The sequence below is a fragment of the Cyphomyrmex costatus genome, unplaced genomic scaffold, assembly GCF_001594065.2.
Source record: "Cyphomyrmex costatus isolate MS0001 unplaced genomic scaffold, Ccosl1.0 scaffold364, whole genome shotgun sequence".
Taxonomy (NCBI): Eukaryota; Metazoa; Arthropoda; class Insecta; order Hymenoptera; family Formicidae; genus Cyphomyrmex; species Cyphomyrmex costatus.
Window position 1 is genome coordinate 716,772 of NW_017277819.1, and position 24,199 is coordinate 740,970.

Consider the following 24,199-nt stretch of genomic DNA (forward strand, 5'->3'; position numbering starts at 1 on the left):
AGTGGCCCATAGAATAAATCGAAAAGTCGGATTTCCCAGCTCTGCAGTCGCCAATCAATATGTTTAAGAGACAGCAATTGTATCTGAGATTTATGTAGCGATATTTCGCAAGTCGTATTACTCGCACAACATGATGCGATATTTTAAAGCTAACAAAACAATTTTAAAACAACCAACAAAATGGGTGAAATAAAATTTGTATCAATTTTTTGTATTGAACAAAATGAACCCTTTAATGCCATACAATTTTGTCACGTGTGCAATACATTATATATATGTTTGGCACACATTCAACTTTTAATTGTTATAACTTTCAAAAAGAATTTTATTACACTGCAGTTTACATTAGCAAAAAGTGACTTGGTTTACAATTTTTTAAACCACCCACATTCATTAATATTTTTTTATTAATGGCAAACTAAAATCCGCTAAATAACTGTAGTAGCAGCCAACAATTTTAAGACAATTTTTCTTGTCAATTATATTGTATTATATGTTATTAATATATTGTATTATGACAAGAATAAATGAAATCAAAGATTTAAAATAAATTAAAAACTGCTTTAATCTATATAAAATTCTCTAATACAAAAAATGAGTGTAATAATTGGATAATAAAGAGTCAATGCTGTAGTTGAAGCGTATTACAAAATTATGAATAACATTTATAAAGTGTGATGTAATAATCGTACCTAAAAAATTCTGAACGTTGTAGTACCATTTTTGTACCGTCATTAGCGATGAAAATAATAAAATTAATACAAACTTAGATAACAATTAATGATGGTTAGATAACAATTAGATAATAATTAATGATGGTCCAAAAATAACTGAAATATTCAGAACTGTTTATGTATGATTATTACATTACATTTTAAAATGTTAGTTATTCATAATTTTTTAATACGCATCAACTGCAGCATTGACTCTTTATTGCCAAATTATTACACACATTTTTGTAATAGACAATATTATAAGAAAGCAACATTAATAACATTGTATATTAACAAAATTCTTGTCATTTATTTAAAAATTATGATATTTTACATACTATCAAGTACAAGTATATTAAGTACTGTATTAGATATTTATTTGTAAAAATTCTTTATCTAATTATGAGTAATATAATAAAATTACTCACTGCGGTCAGAAACTTTTGGTAGTACTGTAAATGTTACTATTATCTAAACTTACATCTTAACTACATTTATTTTTTATATCCTATATATAACACACAGTCTTTCTTATCCTACATTTTGTCTTAATTTATATTTTAATATCACGCGTTTACTAAAATATTGCACAGTTTTTATTCAACACCTTAACTTTTTTTTATCTTTGTGTACAACAATATGATAATAAAGATTTAAATATGTATATGCATCTTTATTAATAAAAAAAAGTTATATGTAATAAAAAAGCAAACAGATGTTTTGAAAAAAAAAAACAACATTTTTTTAAAAGAAGTTAGACATATAATACTGATTGTGAGATTGAAGAGTTAAGAGCTTATAGTCTCTGCGACAATTAAATTAAAATGACTGCGCACAATTATAATCAAGTCATTATAAATAAAATATTAACGATAGGTAATAAAAAAGATAAGAAAATAATATTTTTAAATACACGTGCGTTTTACAACTATAACAATGGTATATCCATGTAATAATATTATAAAACTAAAAATGGAAAAATGATAAAAATTGAAAATCGCTAGATTCTTTGGCACGAAAGAGTCATCCTTGTTAGGAGCCAAGTTGTCGCATAAATTCTGATTTCTTTTCTGCGTGGTGAACGTTGTCTCCGTTAAACGAGAATGCTTTGTTAAACTGGCAACGTGATAAACTGAACGTCTTAAGATTCCTTCCCGACTTTCTTATTCCCCAGGCTTTGCCATAGTTGTGCCTCTGCTTTTTTTTCTCTTGCAAGTCGTGACGGATTCTTAGCGTGACTTTCGTCTCGTTTTCATTGTGGATGCTTCAGGCACAAGCCAAGCTGCACCAGAGAGATTCTCGAGGTGCTGACGGATAAATAGAGAAAACTTTTTCACATGTGTGTGTAAATCTTGTTACACATTGAGTGACGCGTTAAATAGAGGATTAGTAGCAGAAAACACGTAAAACATTAATTTAAATTCTTGCATGTAAACACTTTTGCTCCTTTTTTTTAAACAAAGATAATACTTTTTAAGACTTCTCTTTCAGATAAAGAAAAGTTATATATATATATACATATATATAGTACATACGGTCAAGATTTAGTATCTAATATTTCTAATATGTATAAATATTGGAAGTACAAAATTTACACACAAATTCTAAGCATCAAGATTGTATCTCTATCATATTTGTGATTTTTCTTTATGTATTATATTGTACATAAATTATAAATCTTCCATTTATATAAACTGCATGTCAATTACTGTACTCGGACTTAAAAATAAACGCAATCATAAACTAAAACTGAAATGACGATGTCAAATTAAATTGATCGTCAATTTAATGATAATTAAATTCTAATAAACATCCTAAAGTACAAAGAACTAATTGCAAATAAATATTACCATAGGGTAATTAGTTCTTTGCACTTTAGGATGTTTATTAGAATTTAATTATCATTAAACGATCAATTTAATATATATAATATTCATTACGAGTTAATTTTTTTAGGAAACTAAAATGTGGCTATGTCTTCAACAAGACATAAACTTTTAAGTTGGAGAAAGCTCGAGAAAAATTTTATTGCATGAAATCGCGGAAAGAGGAGAGAGCGCAAGTGAGATTGGTTACGTGCGAGTGACATGCGATAGGGTAGTTCTGTTGGTCTTGTTCGCTAAAAGCCTTGATGAAAAGGAGATCAGAGAAATGCGTAAGCCTGGCTCAAGCGATTCTTTCCATTATTCAGGCAATTTATTTTCTGAAGAGGTATTCCGCGATCTATTCTGACTTTTCGCTTACCTTTCCTTTGCCTGGTAAATTTTAATAAAAATCACAGATTAATGAAACGAGAAACAATTGCTATTAATTATTTGCGGTTCTGTTTTTACTTGTACTTTGGCCAAGTAGATGCATATTTTATTATATGTCGTTTTCGCAGTGAAAAACTCGGTGCTCTAAGCATATGTATAATAAATTTATTTCTTTCGGAGGATGACGATATACATTTTTTTTCAGATTATTGGAAGAATTCACTCTTGAGGATCTCCAAGATGTGTTAGGTGGTGCAATGGCGATGGTTGGTACGACCTATCGGCAGACAGGATGACGAATAAGCTTCATTCTCCCATGAGTCCTTTTGAAAGGTATCCACTCGTATCGTAGATACGTTCTTCCATTCATTGCTCCCTCAGGTATTTTTCGGAGCGAAAACTGAGGAAGGAATCGAGACATTTATTCATTTTCTTTTAACACATGTATCTAATCTTTTTCTTCAATTTTTGACTCTGAGACGAAACTAATTCCACAATCGTATAGTTTTGCCATTCACATTCAAGGCAAATTAAAATCCTTAAGTTATTATATTATATAATAAGAAAAGAAAAAGTATTATTTATATGGAATATTATCAATTAGTTTAATTTTATTAAAAGTTTACCATTTTAATTTTATTAAAAATTTATGAATTTGTAAACGTCACGCGAATAATATCACGCGTATGATAATAAAGATTTTTGGTCTTTCAATAATCCGGGATATATAGAGACAGAAAGAAATATTTTCCGATTAAAATAAATATTTCTTCACAAAGGGAATTTTTATATACCCAAATAATGCATATATTTCCGAAATTCAAATAAATAAAATAAAATCCAGTTAATCTTCTTTTAACAGAATAATTTTAAAATCTTTTATCACTCAATGAAGTTTTTACAGAATTTTTATTGAAATTATTATTTTGTTAATGTTTTTTTACCAACGCATATTGTTAAAATTGATTAATAACATAAACTTTTAATCTTTCTCATAAAATATAAGATTTTAATATTAAAAAGTTTGTATTAAATCTTTTTTATTTAAAAATTTTTTGAGATAAAAGTTTCAATTAAACTTCTTTAAATAGAAACTATGCAGAAAATGTTTGATATACATATTTTGTACTTTTATCTATAAATCTTTAATGAATAGTAAATGAATCTTTGCAAAAATACACACTTTAGATATAACATTTTAAAAATAATAAAAATAACATTTATTATTTTTAACTTTTAGCTATTATTTAATTCATATTATTTATTAACAATTATAAAGTATAATAATATCAGTAAATTAATAATAATAAATAAAATACACACAATAAATTCCATAAAAGTTCTGAATTTTATAAAATAATGTCAAATTATTTATCAAATATAGTAACAATTTTCTTTGATTTTAACTGAGGAAATTTAGAATTGTAATTAGGTTTAGGTTTATATCGAGAAATAGAGCGTCGTTATTTTTGTTAGGTTTAACCTACATTTTCCGCGAATATGTAATGGCATCCAAAATCGAACTCTCCGAAATTATACCATAGTTTCAATCCCTGCAATCCAAACGTCGCTTTCCGAAAATGTTTTCCGCTCGATCGAAACGAACTGACTAAATTCCGAACAAGATTCGGTCTTCTTGGTCCTTTCGCGGAGACAAAGGATCAGTGAGTGACGTTTCGCTTTGGTTGCATAGGAAATTGTACGATTCGGAATGCGGAAAGTTTTTCCGATGAGTGGCTCAAGCGAATCGGAGCCGGCGAGAGCAAGTGGAATGGAAAATACGGGCGGGTTGCTTCTATTCGCTTTACGGATATATGCGGCGAGAACGTCAGTCTCACTTTGATTGATTCAAGTTGGTGGCGGGGCTGGTCATTCCGTGTTCTTTCTCAGGCGATGAAACTTACCTTCTACGACATCCGCACTTTGTCGTCGTCCACGACCGCCGTTATCGTCTAACTTCAGTTTACGAAACTGTCGGCGTTTCTATTTAGACGCGAACTCCTAGAACAAGCATGTAGCTGGCTTCAAAAGGGCGACTGGTCAACCCATAACGCTTTCGGAAACTTATCAGCCAGCTGTACTGCCATATTGCTACTTTGCGAACATCCGTGTCGCTCTTTTGACGTTCGGCTGTGACGAATTAATTCAGAAACTGCCTCGAGAGCTGTCGCAACTTTTCTTTAGATTCAACTTGCAGAAATTTGATCCGCGATGTTCCGCATAAGTTGACATACACGGTCTGCTGTATTGGTTGCAAGTTTCGTACAGTTTCCATTTCACAGAATACTCGACATTGACACTGTCGTCTTATTATATACAATATAATACAGGGTGACAAAAGTTTGACCTCAGAGTTTTGTGTGTTTATTAAATAAATCATTATCCAGCAAGATTTTATTTGCCGTTATTTTAATGTTAAAATGACGACAAATATAATAATATCAGCTTCCTGCCTAGAGATAATAACGTATATATTAAAAAAAATACGAACTTTAGAATGTTTGTTACATTTTATTAAAATTATCAATAAGATGCTATACCAAAAAATCTCCATCAGTTGATGAACTGAAGATCGTCTTATTGAATGTTTAGGAGAATTTATCCATGCAAAGATAAGCGCGCGGCTATTGTTGATGCATTCTCGAAGCATCTTAAAGTTTATATCAAAGCTGAAGGTAGCCATTTGGAATAATAATTATATAATTTGATATTTAATAATATATAACTAACACTTCGGATTTTTTTGTAAATATATAGAAACCAAAACTTTGTCAAATATTGTATTCTATTACTTCGTAAATACAATATATTATACTTATCTTAAATTTCAACTAAATCGTTTTACTTCTGAGATTGAAAGAAACTTAATAATATTATTTTCACGATCCCCGATAATATTTCAATATAGTGACTATATTGTGAATATAGTGACTATATCGACGTTCACGTTATTGCTATGTTAAATCGGATTAAGTCTTATCTATATCCCGAGCGCGAGAGTGAAAATCGACTTTTGGTAACAGCTCGCTAAAGTTTGTCGATGGTTAAGAACCGAATGCGCGCGGTCGGGAATAAGGGACAGGAAGGGATAAAAAGTGAGAAAGTTAATAAAGGGTCGGTGTTCAAAAGTTCAGCGGTGCCTACGAGATAGTCCGCGGATCCCAGGAATTAAGATCGGAGCTCGCGGACTGAGAGGAAACGATAATGCGGTTTTAAAGAGCCCTCGATATAACTCCGCGTACACGCTATAGCGCGCAAACTTTATGAAATTAAGGGAATGGAAGCTGCAATATTGATAACGTCGCGAAGTCGACCGTGGTAAGTAGTTAATGCCCGTCTTGCGCAGAGGAAGGGGTCACAATGTGAGACAAGTACCCCGACAGGGCGATTAATGCCCTTACGTCGAAGCCTCTGAGAAATGATCCTGTGAAAGAAATATCGACTATTCCTCACACGTATAACCCATTTCTCTCGACTCTTATTCTTTTTTCACGAAATATTAACCTATTGTCCTCGGAAGTCTGGGATAGTGCGGCATAATAAATCACCCATCTGCAGTTTGCTCACTTCCTCTCCTCTCTCTCTCTCTCTCTCTCTCTCTCTCTCTCTCTCTGTCTCTTCTTCTCTTCCTTTTTCTTTTGCTAAAGTTTTTATCCTGTTTATTACAATCCCATTCGATTCAATCGAGACTCCGCAAAGTGATTAATCATCGAAGAAGTAAAGTTGCGTCTTAACAGCTACATCGAAGTGAAATCTCACATAATATCCACTTAGTGAAGTGCATAATGTGAAGAAATATTGTGTATTATATTATTTAACGTTATTGCGCAGATTACTATACTGAGAGAAAAGTTTGGTATTTGTAACTACAATTACATATTACTATAATTATGTGATTATTAGATACTGCTATAATTCAAATTACCAATTAATTAATAATTTTATCATTTGAATCATTTTTATACTAATTTCAACCATTTTTATGATTATTATAAATATAATTATGGCCATTTTAAGTTGCCAACTATACACAGGTATACATTTGTTGCTAGGACTATAACATATACACATAAATATTATTACTAATATTACATGTAATTTACATGTAATAATATGCATGTAATTATAGTTACAAATACCACAAACACATTTTTCTCAAGACAAAAAACCCTCAAAGGTATACAGAACGTCAAGGATGAGAAACACAAAGAAAAGAAGGGAGAGACCTATTTTTGACGTGAGCTTGTGATTCTCCTGGCTACTTCTTTTCCGTGATTTTAGTCCGCGCTTTCGGTAAGGGCTTTGCCGAAGCAATTAAGCGAGAGCATCGGGGTGTGACTGAGTGTGCTTTTAGCGCGGGAATAGCAGCGATCCGTAGATATCGGCCACTTTTGGCGTGCGCATGGCATACACGCGAGATGCGAATCGGATTCGACGGATCGCCCTCGAACGCGGGCGCGTGTAAGTGCACGTCAGGATCCACACACGTCGCGTCGATACAAAGGGTCACGTAGAAGGTTGGAAAACGTAGCTTCGGGATATATTGTAACAGGGAAAGAGGTACCTTCGCGATACGTAGCCACCGAGCGAAGCTATCTGCCGCTCGCGTACGTGGCATATTATGGAACGCGATACTCGTCCTCTATTTTCTTTCGATATCGCTGTTGTGGATGGCCGATTAAATCGCTTCACTTTTGATACAATACAGGCAGCCAGAAAATAAAAAAGCATGGCGAATGCCAATGACTACGTTTAGTAGAAAAAGCATCTTTTCAATTGTTGTAAGATTTTTTTTTTAATACATTAATTGGTTTTATCATTCATTTACTACACAATGACGTAACTAAAAAATTACCATTTTTTTAGTTCATTGTAGATAAAGAAAAAAAGAAAGCATATGGTTTAAATAAATTTTCTTTTATTCCTCAAACAATTATTTATTATACTGTTTGTAGAGAAATAAAAGCATTGCGCATTTGAAAAGATTAATATATTTCAAACTTAATTTATAAGATTAATATTCCCAAATTTTAATGATTCAAAGGATTCAAATTCATTTTCTTGAAAACTTTGTTCTTTGAGTTGTATCATTGTTGTAGCAAATGAGCGATATTTAGACTTAATGAGAAACTAAGGACCAGAATCACAATCATATTAAAGAATCTTATTACAGTTGCAAAGCTGCTTTTCTGTTGAACGTAGCCAATCTCTGAGACAAAGACATTGCGGTACGTATTAAGTTTATCCGGTTAAATGAAAAAGAGTAGTAATTTAAATGAACGTATAAAAAACTAGTAAATTAACACAATTCAAAAGAAATTACTGGATTTCGTTTTCAATCTGATATTTTCCCTAGTTTACAGTAACAAAGATGAGTCTTCATTGACTCTTTTCCTCTATCGCTGTGATTTTATTACACGAAATTTTAGTTTCATTCACGATTTCCAATCTGCCGTCATCAAGGAAGAAATGGAACATTTTTTTTGGAAACTAGGGCATACTTTAAACTGTTTTTGCGACGGATTCATTTACGTGCAAATAACGACAAATACGGTCGTGCAATCGTATGCAATGAGATCGAGAAAGGCTTTATAACGGGCCCGTTTCGATTTGATCAGACTCGTCGTCGGATTTTTCATGCTTGGCCAGTTAATTTTGCATATTATGAGCGCGTAAAGCGAGACGTAATTTAACACGTTAGAGGTATTCGCTTCATTTCTTGCTTGGATGAGCATTTACGTAGTTTCCAACTTCTCGACATTTTCTCATCATGATATGCAAGTCGTAAAAGTGTCCCAGTCAACAGAAACGTGCGCATGACCTTGTGCTTAAGAATTTCTTTAGTTTCATGGTTTTATTTATCTATACATTCTTTTAAAAATGTCTACGCATCTTTGAAAACGTTTTTTTCACCGCTCGCAGTCATAAATAATCGTTCTTATCGTTGCGTTGTTAAAACGAGGAAACGTGTGAAGGAATTCGCGCACAAACTATTCGAAAAGGTCGTAAAGATACCCGAGGATGTTAATCGAATTCCAGAAAATAATTAAATAAATTCCTGGAAATGAAATATTGTCTCTACTGGCTTGTTGTACTTATTCAAGAAAATCCATTTACGCAACGCTGAATCTGACGCTTTCCTATAACGGGACGAGTGTTCCCTTGGAGAGATCATTCCGAGCAATAATTACAGAAAAGGATTTTGCAGATTCCAATGCTGTATTAAACGTTCCAGGGTATTTTCATATTCTCAATGCAGCTCCCTATTTTCTCGTGTATCGAAAAAAGTCTATAAGACAATAATAATAATCAAAGATAACAGTTATTAAAGTTTTGGTGAAATCATTTCAATTTAAGTTAATATAATCAAAAAACTTTTCTAACTATTATCAAATTGGTTACTATTATTATAATATTTAATAAATATTGCAATATATGCTAAACAAAATACATTTAGTAGTGGCTATCAGACTTTCTTTCAGTGTATAAAAGCACAACCCTCCTACTTTCTTTTCTTCAACGGTTCGACACTTGCTTACGTATTTCTTTAAACTACCGCAATGTGAATGGTCATGAAGCCGTGTTTTCCTTTTATGAAAGTTTTCCCACTAGAACGATTACTAGTCGAAGGGAATAGACTGGAAGGGAGCGAGATGTGTGAGTATGTGTATGAAATAGTCTAGGTATCGGATTCTGTTACTTCTTTCGTAAAAAGGCAGTTTCTATACACACAGCTGCTTCATTGCTCACAAGACGGGCAAGGTGCTTCCATGTTATAGCATATATCTTTTAATATATTTCATACGTATATATGAAAAGGAAGAAACAAATAGGTTGGCTTATTTAAGTTGTAACGATATAAAGATATTTTTAAATCGAATGAAAGAGAGAGGGGGAGGGCAGTTATTACATAATAAAGGAATTTCATTTTAAGATAATTAAGATTTGCACAAAGGATAAATGCATGAAAGAGAGAAGAAGCGATAGTAATTAGTAATAAGGGCTTCCGTCTATAACGCTAGAGTTAAGTAGCGATTTGAAAGTAATATTGAAAAAGTTTAATGTGTACATCAAAGAGATTGGCGGGGCTCTCTTTAAAAGAAAGAATATGTTCTTTTATGGCGTCGAAGTAAGGAGATTCAACGGCTTTCTTTTTTAGACTGCAGTTCTGAAGTATCGCTGGGAATTTTTAGCGAGTGCTTGAAAACCTGTTTATTGCTCAGGTGTAGGTGAGAAATGATGCGGATACTAGTCCGAGGCATAAAAGAAAAGCGAGGGATCATATATAAAGCTCCTACCGCGAGACCGGTCTTGCAATATAGAGCGGCAACTGAGCGGAAAAGGAGTACATTTTTTCTAGATTGTTATACGAAGCGAAAGCAAAAGATGCATCTGTCAAAAATTATTCGATGAACATTACATTATACGTATAGTAAAAATGGATATAAATGTATATTCACTTTATGCGTACACTTTGTATTTATTTTAAGCAAATATAAAAAATTACTGATCAATAGATAAAACACGTGGAAGATACAGGAAATAAATAGAGCTAATATAAAAAATTACTGATCAATAGATAAATGCGTATTGCTTGAAACATACAAGAGATAAACAAAATGAAAAAATCTGAGAGAAAAATACACTATTTATTTTATTACTTATTTTATTACTGAGAGGTTGACCTATCACTTGCTTTTAATATACGTTCTATCCTTGTTAGAATAATTGAATATTCGGTGCTTAAATAGGTATCAACGAAATGTTATACTTTTAGTAGAATGTGTTATTCAGTTGTTTATATAAATGACATGGAAAATGAACATTTTATTCTCATTCTCAGAGAATTTTTCAAAATTGCTGTTTTTTCTCCAAAACTTCAACATATTTTCTGGTCAATACAATTACCCGATACCCGTGTGAAGCTGGCCCCCCAAAACATAATTTTCGTATATCTTTTGAACTAAGGGTGAGCAAACAAATGCATGAAGAAAAAAATCGATTTTTTAATATTGGGGGCCAGCTTCACACGGGTTTACCCGATTTACCTAAATAGTTGTAGCTGTTTTGAAAAGAGTAAGGAACAGATTTCTTTCTCCAATATCTTTTAAGCAACCGTTGTACGTTAATCATATGTACAAAGAAGGACGATTAAAATTGTTTATGATGATCCTGAAGAATATTCTTCACACATATATTCTTCTTTGAAGGGATATATATATATATACATATGAAGAAAGTTTCCTGTAAATATGCTGTATCGTTCATACGCTTTATTTTGTTGCGAAATGACTGTTCTTCGTGTCATAAAAAGTTACATTTGAATTATTCCGGTAGATTTCCAAATGGAAACTCCCTGGGAAACATTCTACTTCATCCATCCATCTTGATCGCGAGCTTTTTTACGGTCGAGCGGATCCACCGTGCTTTCTGTAATCCGTGACTCGAAGCGGGAAACGCCCGTTCCTTTTCTACTGGCGCGCAGAACGTCGGCTTATTTACTTGAAATCGTGTCGATACGATAGATAAGACAGACGGCGACGTAAATGGGTCGTGTAAGAGAAAGAGAAAGAAAGGCAGAAAGAGGACCGGCAGAATCTGTCGTAGTCTCGCAGATAATGCGCATCACTTCTCACGGTTTTAGTAGCGTGTCGGCTGGTTCACGGTACGTGAAGATTTATAATGTCCCGACTTTCGGTTCAACGGAGGCACAGTTAGCCCAGCGTGCAGCTAGGTCGATCCCTTTTTCATCGTCAAGAAGCGGAAAGAGCACCGCGGAAGAAACTAGGAAAGCGGTCGACGAATTCTCAAGTACCTGAATATTCAAAGAGCTCTAAAAATATTCGCTAATGTCAGATATAATATTTAATATATATTCTGAAGACAAAAAGATGTATGAAGTCTTTCCGCATTATTTGTTATGATTATAGTAATAGATAGTAGCTGAAAACTTGCCATTAGAAATAAGATCCTACGTAAGCTATGAATAGATAGGGGCATAAGGAAAAACGATTTGAAGACGAGGACATTCGATTTCTTTCAGCGATAAATGAAAACGTTTGTACGATTTCAAGAAATAAGTAACGAGGCGATTCGGTATGCGAAGGAAATATCATTTACACCGTCGAACATGATGGCGGCAGTTTCATCGATAAATTCAGTAGATTAAATCGTGCTAGTTTGATTGTTCTGAACAGACACGTCGACTCGACACTGTCCCAGATGACGGAATATCGGGACAGTTAAGCCAACCAACCGACCGAATTGATTGCGTCGAATGTTGCTGAGTTGGAGAGGGATCCTCGACTATCCTGGTCATCGAATCGTATCGGTGTCGAGTTCGCCCCTTGACAGAGACCGTCAGCAGCCAGTGCATGAAAGTTTTGAACGTTTACTTGACCAGATGTTTCAACACACTCAAATCGATATAAGGTTTAACGTCAGTTATCGATGTTCGAGACGAGTCTAATCTGGGTCGTTGCAAACTTGAATTCACGTGAAGCTTCGTATATATAAATAAACTGTCGCAGATGGATGTGTTTCAACGATCTGTCCAACGACTGATTAATTAATCCAATGTGCTCGATTTTGTCCGAATCTCAATGCAAGAGGGAATTTTGTAATTCAGTTTGGAACATTAAACTATCGAATGTTAAACAGTAAAAAAACATTTTAAAATACTTGTTAAAATTTCGGTGTTGAATTTTCAGTACATTCGAGTATTAATTTAATGTAATTGTCATTTGAATATTATCTTGTATTAAATTGATATTCAACATTTTTTGCATTAATTCTTAATATTTATTTTAAAATACATTTTTATGTGATTTATTTACTTACTCATAAATTGGGTTGAAATAATATAATTTATAATTAAGTAAATGACATATATAAAAATAATATATTTTAAAACGAATGTTTATTTTACTGAAATAGTACACTTCCAGATTGCTTACAAATTCAGTATTATATTTGTTATTCTATGAATATTCAGTATGAGTGTTTATTTTTCATATTAATTTTTCACATAGTATTTGTGTTACTTTCTATTACATATTTTTATATATTACATATGCATATAAAATTAACACAAAAATATTTGGATGATCCTTTTAGAATACATCTTAAAAGATATTTATATATATGTGAATTGTGTTAAATTCAACACAAATTTTTCGACTGCGTATTTATCTACGTTAAGATAAAATACGATAAAAAGTTTTATTCGATTTTTCAGATTAACCGGAAAAATAATTTTGTCTATTTATTAAGATGCTGGGGATAATAAAATGGTAATAAAAACTTTTTTCTGTTTATACTTGCCATCAATATAATGGCAGAAGTCACTATCTGGCTATGGTCTCAACGCTCCGCGTTGCTGAGTTCCTATTAAACTTCCTTCTTTATCCTCTCTACAAGCATCGGAACGACCAGTTCCATTCTATGCGGCAGAGCTGCAATTTCAAAAATAAGATAACCGCGATCGGCAGAGTCATTATCGGATCCCAGTTTACAGGCTCGATCGGAATCCTTTATTCCGCCGATTCTCTGCCTGGTCCCAGCCCGTGAAATGCGCGGCGCACGCGATTATTGCCCGAATCGTCCCCGAAGGTAGCGGCATTGTCGTTTTCCTCAGCACAATATATACGTGCCATGCAACGCGATTACCATGTTACATGATTTCACTGCTGATGCTGCGAAGGCAAACACCCGGCAGAAGTGGTTGTCTGATTTAAGCTCGGTGTATGCGCGTGGATCATGTTGAAGGAGAACATCTCTGAGGGTGTTCACAGAGTTCTCCTTGCAGGAAATGGAAACACGCCGAGAGAGCTCTTTAGATCTTAATCGGCGCCGTGTTAAAGCTGATCCGCTACTGCGGAACGAAACATACCGCGGAAATGCGGATGGAGAACGAAAGGTAAAAGGGAAGGTGAAGAAGGTAGGAAGCGCGGGAGAATCACCGGTTAGCCGCGTGAAGAGACTCCGTAAAAGTGAAATACTACCGCGGACGCCCGGCAATCTCGGGAGCTTGGTGACAATTTTTTATCTTTACGAGCACAGCGCAGCCGTTGTTCCTATTGCATAAGTGGAAACAAGAAGAATTATGCAGTTACGTAAATTATGGCAGTGCCACGGAAATGGCTTCCGCCGGTCTCGCTACTCTCGCGGTGTCACCGCTCGTAAGAAGTGATAGCGTAAGAAAAAGATGAAAGAGACAGAAAGAAAAGAACAGTGGAACAGAGTGGAGAAACGAGAAAATAAGAATAAAATAAGGAACTACGGATCAAATCATGTAGTGAAATGCGGGATAATTTTGTGAATTGGGATATACTTCATAAAAAAATATTATGCATTTAAATTTTGACCTCTTACAGACTTATACGGAAACAAGTTTGCTGAAATGTCTAAAAGTTTAGCTAGGTATAGACCAGAAAATAATTTTGTTAAACTATTGAAATGATTATGTATTAGAAAACTTATGTACGATGAGTAATGTTGCAAAAAAATGTGGACATTCTAACAACCAGCTTAAGCATCTTACATACAATGAGTATTCATAAAAAATATTCACATAAAAAAATATTTTTTAAAAAGGTCTTATTTAATAAAAAATAACATAGATTGTATATTTATCAAAATTATTTTACCAAAAATAAATGTGTAATAATTAAAATATATTATTTTTATTATAAAAAAGATGAAAAATTTTATTATTTGGACTTACAAAAAGTACAATCGAAAAATTTAGCTTCTCAGATTATGAATGTGGTTGTTTTTGCAAAGCTCTTTTTATATTAAAGCAAAACGTATCAAGCTAGAATTCATTGTTAATAAATCACTAATTAATATTAATTATTATAAAATTTTTATAAAACTTTTTTTTATAAAATGTCTTTTGTATGTACGTAGCCGAGTACATAGCTTTTGCGTTCACTGTAATTTTTATATAGTTAAATAAAATTATTTTTAAATATTTATTTAGCTGAATTTTTTGATATTTTAGCAAATCCATTTAAGCTTCATTTAAATTTGATATACGTTTTGCAACGCATACCTCTGCTTTTATACCGAGAAGTCTCCGCTTTCATGAATGGCTTAAAATGAATTGTTTTGACAATATTTCTTTTACCAAAGCTATTTCGACGTTATATCCAAAATCTGTTAGAAGGACTGAGCGCGTGTAGAAAATCGAGCTAATGCAATTATTTTTGCAGTTTGGAATTCACGAAGTACGAGAGCACGATATTAAAAATTTGACCTGTCGATAACAGGAATTTCAACTCTGGCTTTTCGCACGCGTACATGTTGCGAATGAAAAACGGTAGAAAGTCCGTAGCCCATTGAATTGCGTACGAAACAAAACGCACGTGCGTGTCGTTAAATCTGTAAGCCAAAATGCTTGTACTACCATACGCGTCCATACAGGAAAATATTTATCAAGGGGCTTTTACAACAATGAAAAAATCAAGATCTAGTTTGCACGAAAAGGATACGAAGATAATAAATTGATTTTTTAACGCGCAGCTCTTTTCATTTTCCCATTTCACAATTCGTCTTTTTCGCAGCAATAAGGATTCATCAAGTGTTTTTGAAAAATTTTCCAGTATATCAAAAACTGTTATCCTCGGAGGAAACAAGGAAGGCCTTAGACAATGGAGGGCTGAAATAGGGAAGGCTTGAACGTAGAGTGGACGAGGAGGTAAGACAAGAAAGTCTGTGAACATAAATAGCTAACGTGTCAAAAGCAGACCGAATTGTTCGAATGGCACACGAACCGGTCAATTGCAGTCGATACTTGGAGAATCGTCAGTTGCTAAACAGAGAATCGTGTATTGCCGCACAAGCGGGAACTTTTCGTCTCGAAATCCCTTTATCTTATGTTGACGTCGATATTGGACGCGAAACTCGAATTATACGATGCTATATGTACTGTTCGTTGGTGATAATGAAAGAACAATTTAGAAATATTATTGAATTTTTTGTAAAGCATCATAAAGTATCTGGATTGCTTCAAGTATTCATTATCTTGATTACAGCTGATTAAAATCGTTTTTTTACTATAGTTTCTTTGTATGCATATTCTGTATATATTTTAATACATTTAGTTCTGTTTTTCTTCTGTAATCTAGTTTATGTTTTAATATTTTAATTTAATTTTATTATTAGTTTTTAAGTTCAAGTTTAGACTCTTATGCAGCATTATTGATGATATCTTACCTTTATACATCTCTCTTTTTATTTTACGGCTGATATATAGTTTCTTTTTTATAGTATTGCATATTAATAAAATAACTATAACATTATAATATTATTATTATTATCAAGATAATATTTGTGATAATTATAATAATGTGTATAGTTCATATTTGCTTATAAGAGGCAAAGGTTAATTGCAAACTTTGAATTGCAAATCTCTTGCGAGAAATAAAGGAGACGTCGTGACGACCGTTTGCATATTTTCTTCAAGAGTGCCACGAATGCAACTCAACAAAAACTCGTCACGGCGCAGTCTTTTGAGTAATTTTCCTTTTTCATCATAAAATAAATAATCCAAAAAGTACATAATTTTATGAAAGTCGTGTAGAAACTTAATATATAATGCTTTTTTTTTGTATCTTTCTTAACGAATGTGGAGGTTTTCTCCCTAAATACCTAATTTTCTTGCTTTAATTAAAAACTTTATTGCTTAGCTCTTCAAACTTTTATAATATCGCTTCAACAAATATCAATGCATTTTGCATTAGCCGCAGAACAATCAAAGTTTCGCGCTTCTCGTTTGTTTCCCTGAAAAAAGGGATTTTATTATCGAAAGGTGTTCTACCGGGGTTACGTATAGAGTTCTCGCGTTATCGCAACCGCCGCTAAAACGAGTCTTCCCCGTCTTATTTTATCGGCGGATGTGTGTGAGAGTCGACAACGAGTACGACACGACACAGCCGTTAACTTGCCTACGAATATGTGAGTGATGTAAATTCCGCAGGTCGACGGAAGGGCTCCGTTACAGTTACACATAGCTGCATAGCCCCTGTCCTCTCTACGAAAGCACGCTGCGGCTTTCGACGGACGTCTGGGAAGCACGTCGTTGGTATTTTCCCGAATGGCAGGACGAAAGTGGCTTTGGCCGTTAGGAGCGGCGGGCTTTTTAGAAACAAAGGGGGATCCGTCACGGTTAAGGTTTCCTTTCACTCGCATTAATAATTGTAAACTCAAGCCGTAACCGTTGGGAAAAAAGTTACACGCAATTCTACTTTAACCCTTTTAATGTGGCGTTAATTCACTCGAAAGCTCAAACGATATCACGGTAATTTGTAGCATTTGTAAAAGATTTCAGAAAAACTATTCAATTTTTCAATATTATGGTGCCTGCAAAAGTAATGAGATTTTCTGATATCTAGGATACAACGACTCATAAAAAAATAAAATATTTCTTTTTGAATAATTTTTTTATATATCGAAACGTTTTCTGGGTGATCGAGAAAGTTTTGCGCACGAATTCGATTCCCATAGCGATACAATCGGACTAATGCAATTGAACTTTTCCGGAAGTTCGGATAAACCCAAGATTCGGTAAAATCGTACCGACCTGAAGATTTTCTATGAATTTTTAATCGTGCACGTCCGCGGTGCCGCCTACCAGAATCCGGGATTTTCCACCTTACGTTCCGCACGTGGAATAAGATGCGAATCTACAGAATACCGTTAAGACACCATGAGAACGTGACACGAAATACTCGTTGCAAAGAAGTCAACCGAACAGTGTATATGTTATGTAATCGCAACATCTGTCACGGTTAGTAATCCCGTTTGTTTTCGTTTCTGACAATTTGGAGCAAATACAATCTGTGCTGTATAGTGTGTATATAGCAAATCTAAAAGGTAAATGGAAAAATATATATCCTGATGTATCTTATGGTTACACTCGCAGCAAGTTCATCTTCATCTCTTTTTACTGCAGATTTAATAGATCCAAACTGAGAAAAAACGTTGTTAACTTGACTAAATTAGTTCGTTTAGTTCGTTTTTATTTCTTTCATTTGTTAGAATGTACGTGTAAATAGAAACGAACTAAACTAACTTAGTCAAATTAATAAACTTTTCTCTCAGTGTATATTCTAGCTATACCGCGACAGTTTCATTCGTTACAACATGATTACGCAGATCTTAAGCCTTCAAGGCTTTACTTACGTCTTGAGACGTAATACGTTTGTATTTTGAGTTTAGACGCGACGAGGACGCGATAAATCTTTCTTTGTCCCAAAAGGATAAGGGTCGGTGCACCCGTCACGCCATTTCTACTGAATATTTGAGCAATTTCTACGTCCGCGGTTGGTTTACACTTGTACCACATCCCTAAAGTCATTCACATGCGTCTTCGCCCGTCGAAAAACGCCCTTGGGATCGTCTGCGGCGTTGCAACTTTCTCTCTCTCTCTCTCTCTCTCTCTCTCTCTCTCTCTCTCTCTTCTTTCTATTCTTCCTCCTCTTCTCCCTCTATTTATTTACCTTTTTATCTATCGATCTATCTTTCTTCCTCTTTTTTTCTATTTTCTACTTTTGATCATTTGCTGCGCATTGAAGAACGACGAATGATATCCGACAGTACAGTTGGATAAACGCGCAATGGGAAAGACTGGTCGTACTCTATACATAAAATATGAATGATCTGGCAAGTGCATCTCTTGCAGGAAGAATTTGAGAAAATTTCTTCGCCGTCGTTCGCAACGAGTGACGCGTATTTTATTTCCGTAGACACACCGTAGACACACGCCGGCATAGATGGAATTAAGCGAAAAGTGTACAAGTAGAACAGTCAGTGGTACTCTGTTTTGTGGAAGTATAAAAGAATGTACTTGTTGAAGATAAAACTCAAAAATAAAATTATATATGATTATATTATATATGAACGCGTACAGTTCTTGAAGTTAATCAGAAATAAGAGAAAGGCAAACACAGACATTATGATTTGATTAAACATCGTTCCTAACGTCGTTCTATCGATAATGGAACAAGAGCTTAGGTAGTTCCTCGCCGATAAAGTTCTTAGAGCTCTGTTTGAGCGTGCAACTAACAGCTCGAAGCATCACCGTGGTGCAAATTCAATTCCTCCTTGATCGGCAAGGACTTAACCATACCACTGTCGCAAACACAATCAAAATTTCTGTTACGGAACATCTACGATGATTAAGACTGCGTAGAAATCGATTAATTGGAAATCAGCGCGAAAGGAGTGAATTAAATGAAGCAAATTAAATATTGAATCAATTAAAAGTATAAAAATATAAAAACGATTCGAGAAACTTATGGCGCTTCTTCCAATTGTTCTAGTCGAGTCTATATAATGCCAATTTACCGATAAATTTAGTTCGCTTTTCGATAATCGAAATAAATTCAATGAGCTACTTAGAGACAACATTAATAGGACAAATAGAACTGGATCAATTACTACAATTTCCGAACTTGGAAATGGCTGTGGAAAGTTTATTGTCACTGTTTCCTAAGCTCATCCAAATCGATGAAGACTGTCTAGTGTCATCTCTTTTGCTCAGACTATTCCCTAGCGTGAAGTTTTGCAACGACCCTTCTACGTGACACTTTCGCGAGAAACTTAAAGTTTGACAAGCGGAAGATATATCCTTGAAAGGTGAGAAGCGGCATTGCTCTTAAGTGATTGCTTAGAAACGGCATCGTTTACAAATAGTCTGGTATTCAAAGTTAACCCCAAAGTAACATACCATATTATGTATAATTAGTTGTCAAAATCATCATTGTTTTAATCACTATTCGATTTTGTCGAGCACACTATCGTTGAGATAGATTTTCGCAATATATTTTCTCTAGTGTATCTTGTAAAAGTGATTTAATAAATTCCCGAGTTAGTCAAAATATATTTCTTTCTAAACATCGCCGGCCTTTATGAAAAGAAGGCTATAATTAATGCTCTTAAAGTTCTCGGCGATGAAATTTACATATTAAAAGTTAAGTAGCTACTTTAACAGTAATGGACAGAGCTGGCGTATCAGAGAGTTGAAGTGAATTTGGAACCGACCACTAATCTGTTGGACTAACCGTCCTTCGTCATGTAAGCGAACAATGGCGCTGTAGAACTTTGAAACATGCTCCATCCATTTTAGTAGTTTTCAGAGGATCAGCTCGATCGGTAGTTGCTCAAAATCTAGTTTCGCGAAATTTAGTGTTTATTTTATAAACACTTTTAAAGTGCCGAAACATTGAAGACACATTAAATAATGACTCACTCCACTAGGAAAAAAGAGTCTAGTTGGATTAATTGGAATTCTGGTAAAAAATGGGTGAATCAAAATTTTCCGAATCTATTATAATTCTGTTGATAATCAGAATTTTTATTAATATGATCAGAATCTTATATTTCATTCAATGAGAAATTTTTTTCTTAATATAATTATATTTAAAAAATTGATTGTAATTAAAAATAAACAGAAGTAATTTTGCTGAAGTATCTACAAATTTTACTAGATACTAAAAATAATTTTGTTGAACTGTCAAAATAATTATGTAATGTAAGACGCTCAAAGTGGTTAGAATTTTTTACAATGTTGTTCATCATGCTTGAGTTTTGTCAGTACATAATTATTTTAATGATTTAACAAAATTGCTTTTATCTATGTCTACTTAAATTTTTAGATATTTCATCAAAATTGTTCAGTGTATAACGTCAAATAAATCACTGTTTTTATCTAATTCTTTTCATTAGTGAATGCAGCATTTGCAGAGCGTAAAACACGACATAATACTTATTGCATTTTTATTGTATTGCTACTTTTATTGTTCTTAAAATTCTTACTAAAATATGTAGTACAACGAAAAAATAGTATATATCATAAGATTTGATACTATTACTGCGTTATAGCGTCAGCTTTTCCTATGCATACGCACAAACCGCCGCGAAATCACCATAGCAATAAATCCGATATCGCCGCGTTCCCGATGGATCTCCGATTGAACCAAAAACATTTCGGTTCCACTTTGGTGAAACCATTTTTCGTTTAAATTCTCATTGAAATCCGTATATTTATGGACGACACATCGATACAAGTGGGAGGGGGGCGCACTGAACACATCAGATTTACGATTAAACTCTCAGTTGAATATGGCTGACGCGGTCAAAATCGGTCATTCTGTCGCAACGAGTCACGAGCGGGCAGAAAGTGTGTTTTAATTCTGTTTGACACCATAATCGAACTTTAAAGCTGTTAATCCAGTAAATTTCGAGAGATTTGTTTCGAAAAAAGAAATGCAATCAAATCGTATTATATTTCAATATGCGAATACCTACGTTTTTTTTCCAATTTTATTTTACGCCGTGACTACGTCATAAATAATAGCAAACGGGATTGATAGCACTGGTTGTAACCTTTTTTTTTACATCGCGCATACGACGTAGAGAGATACATGTTATTTTAGTGAAAATAATTTTATAAAGCATGATAGATTTATAGAGGGATATTACGTGTTTCATGAAATCGTGTTTGATGCCATAATCGGAATGCGCGTTTGTATACCTAGTCTTACAAAATCTCATAAACTTCATAAAGAATTCAGAAGAAATAGAATATCACGAATATTATATGAAAACAGTACATTATTACTATTCACGTATAATATACACTGTTATTCAATATTAATTTTTATATCATCCTTTTACTTCAAAAGTAGTATAATTTAAAAAACGTAATTTTCAAATTATAATTGTGAATGAGTCAAGTAAACATTATCTTATCAGGACTGATTTTTTATTTTTTGATAAACTTAAATGATTTTTATTTAACTTCATAAAATGAATTTAATCTCATAATAATATAAAAATTATATTTCTCTAGCTATGATTAATCATTGAATTACTTGTTTTGTAATGTGATAATTTCATAAGTTATTTACTGCAAAATTTTCAGTTTAGTGATGGACCTTAGAAAAATTCAGTTTTTTCATTATGAGGTCAAGTCCAATCACAATTATGCCTCAGTGAGCAAAAGAGAACTAACTTCATAAAAATTGTCACAAAATTAAAAAAGAGTGGTTTAAAAAGAAATCATTATAACTCAAAAAAGATTTTTTAAGGATTGTGAGATAAAAAATGACATTTGATCATGTTAAAAATATATTCTTTTTTATATGATTTGTTATATATATATAATTAATAATTTTTTATCAAATTGAAAAACAGTTTTTTAATTTTTTTTTGAGAAACTTTTTAATTGTACTTTTAAAGTAAAGGAGCGATATCTTTTTGCAAATATAAGAGAATTTTATATCGTACTCACCTTGCCGAAATTTGAGAGACCACCGATTTGAGGCACTTGACCGGGTTCATCCGCCGTGCTGCAGTCTGCCCTAACGAACCAACAGGTCAGTAACTCAGTAGCTACAATCGTGAATGTTATGGCGATAGAATTCTCTCTAATCACAGGTTTCCACACGCACCCGTAACGATAACGACAATAGTATTATTCACAGGACAGCAGCTCGCGGCGAGCCACAATGGCTAGTTCGTAATCATTCCACAACTAACTTGTTTCTATTCCGAATGATCTCGGGAATATTCTAGTACTCAACTTCATTAAATGTACATTACACAATGGCGTTCATTAAATCCGATAAATACTTTTGAGAAGTGGACTTAAATTTTATTATTAATATTATTAGCTTTTAAATTTTTATTTGACGAAATAGAGAAATTATTAATAATATATAAATTGGTAGCTGGGTTACTGTATAAAAATATCATTGTCAATTTTTTACGTCTTTTAAATAGCGTAGGCTAAGAGAATGGTGAATAATTTATATATTTGATAAAAATTAATAAATAATCTTAATACCAATATTTTTTAAATAATACTAACATTTATTTATAATAAGTAAATATTTATTTAATAAAAAAAATGAGTTGAATGAAATTAATAGTTTTTTATATTAAATAAATATATTTTTACATTTAAATAAATATTTATTTAGAACTATTTCAAACAAATATTCATTAATAATTAATTAATATTTTTATTGTAATTTTACAACAATTCAATCATCTTTTATAAAAAATCGATATATACGGTCTACAATGTTCCTTTTAATTTTCAATTTTTGTGGTTTTATCTCGGAATAATTACAAATATTTCTCTCTGGACCATTGATAAGATCGACAATGTATTTTTGTGCAGCATGAAGTATATTAGTAATTGAATTCTGTGATGTAACACGCGCAAGTAAATTACGTCTCGTTAAATTGAGTGATTTTTATGCGAAAGGAAAAACGATCAGTTTCTACGTCAACACTGAGAGAAATATATTTTCTTAATGTTCTCCCTAGAAGTTTTCCTCAGTACACATGTCTCTTAGTCACATATCACATTATGCCATCCCAATTCCCCCGAGGCGCGCAACTAATCGCGGTAACAACTGTCGGCGGAATGTACAGGCAGAGGAGAGTTAAATATCTTATGTAGATGGGGATTACGCGAGACGTACGACGTGCTTTAGGCGTCAGCTCGAGGACTCGAGGTAATACCACGCTGACAATCGTGCGCATTAGCGCCGTATCCCCCTAAAGCCGTCACGAATGGAGCAATGATGCGGTGGCAATAATGGTAGCGATAATCGATAACCGAGCCCATAATCGGCCGTCGCGTTGGACTACTCTTCGACTCGACTCTGGAGTCGCGACTACAAGTTTTAGCCGCACCGCCGGATTTAATTGCAAACGACGATGACGGCGGACACGCGCCATTAAACCTCGCGGCTCTTCCTCTCGTTCACTTCGAGTGGCCAACTCGAAGCTGTACAGGACGCCGTCGTCGAACGTTCCGTCGTTTCGAACTTAATCACGTGGGACTCAACTATCGGGCACCTGTCGTACTGCGTAAACGAGATTTCGCGGATTTATGGTCGCTCGCCTGGAGAGGCGCGACAGCAGCAACCAGCTGCATTTTTGTTTGACCGCGCGTCGTAATCGCCCTATCTATCGTGAAATGCCGGTTGTTCGACGGACGCGTATAATATTGTTACAATATACATTAATCCGGGCGGGATTTATCATGTTACACGCGAGATTTAATTGCAAAGCAACGGATGAGCAAAGCAGGGATACATGAAATATAACGGCTCTCGTGGAAATAAATCGTTCTCGGCAATGCTCCTATTGTTAACGATTTTTAGCGGCGTGGTTTTGCGCGTATTTTTGCGTGGCACTTGTCTTAGGCCA

General features: G+C 33.7%; 1 protein-coding gene across 1 annotated transcript in view; it reads right to left on the minus strand.

The window, feature by feature from the left end:
- Positions 1–24,199, minus strand: part of LOC108776601 (dipeptidase 1) — a 105,801-nt gene that overhangs the window by 32,900 nt on the left and 48,702 nt on the right. The window contains exon 5 of the mRNA XM_018543272.1: positions 22,266–22,335. Within this exon, the coding sequence (XP_018398774.1) occupies positions 22,266–22,335 (70 nt within the window). The remainder of the gene's footprint in view (positions 1–22,265; positions 22,336–24,199) is intronic.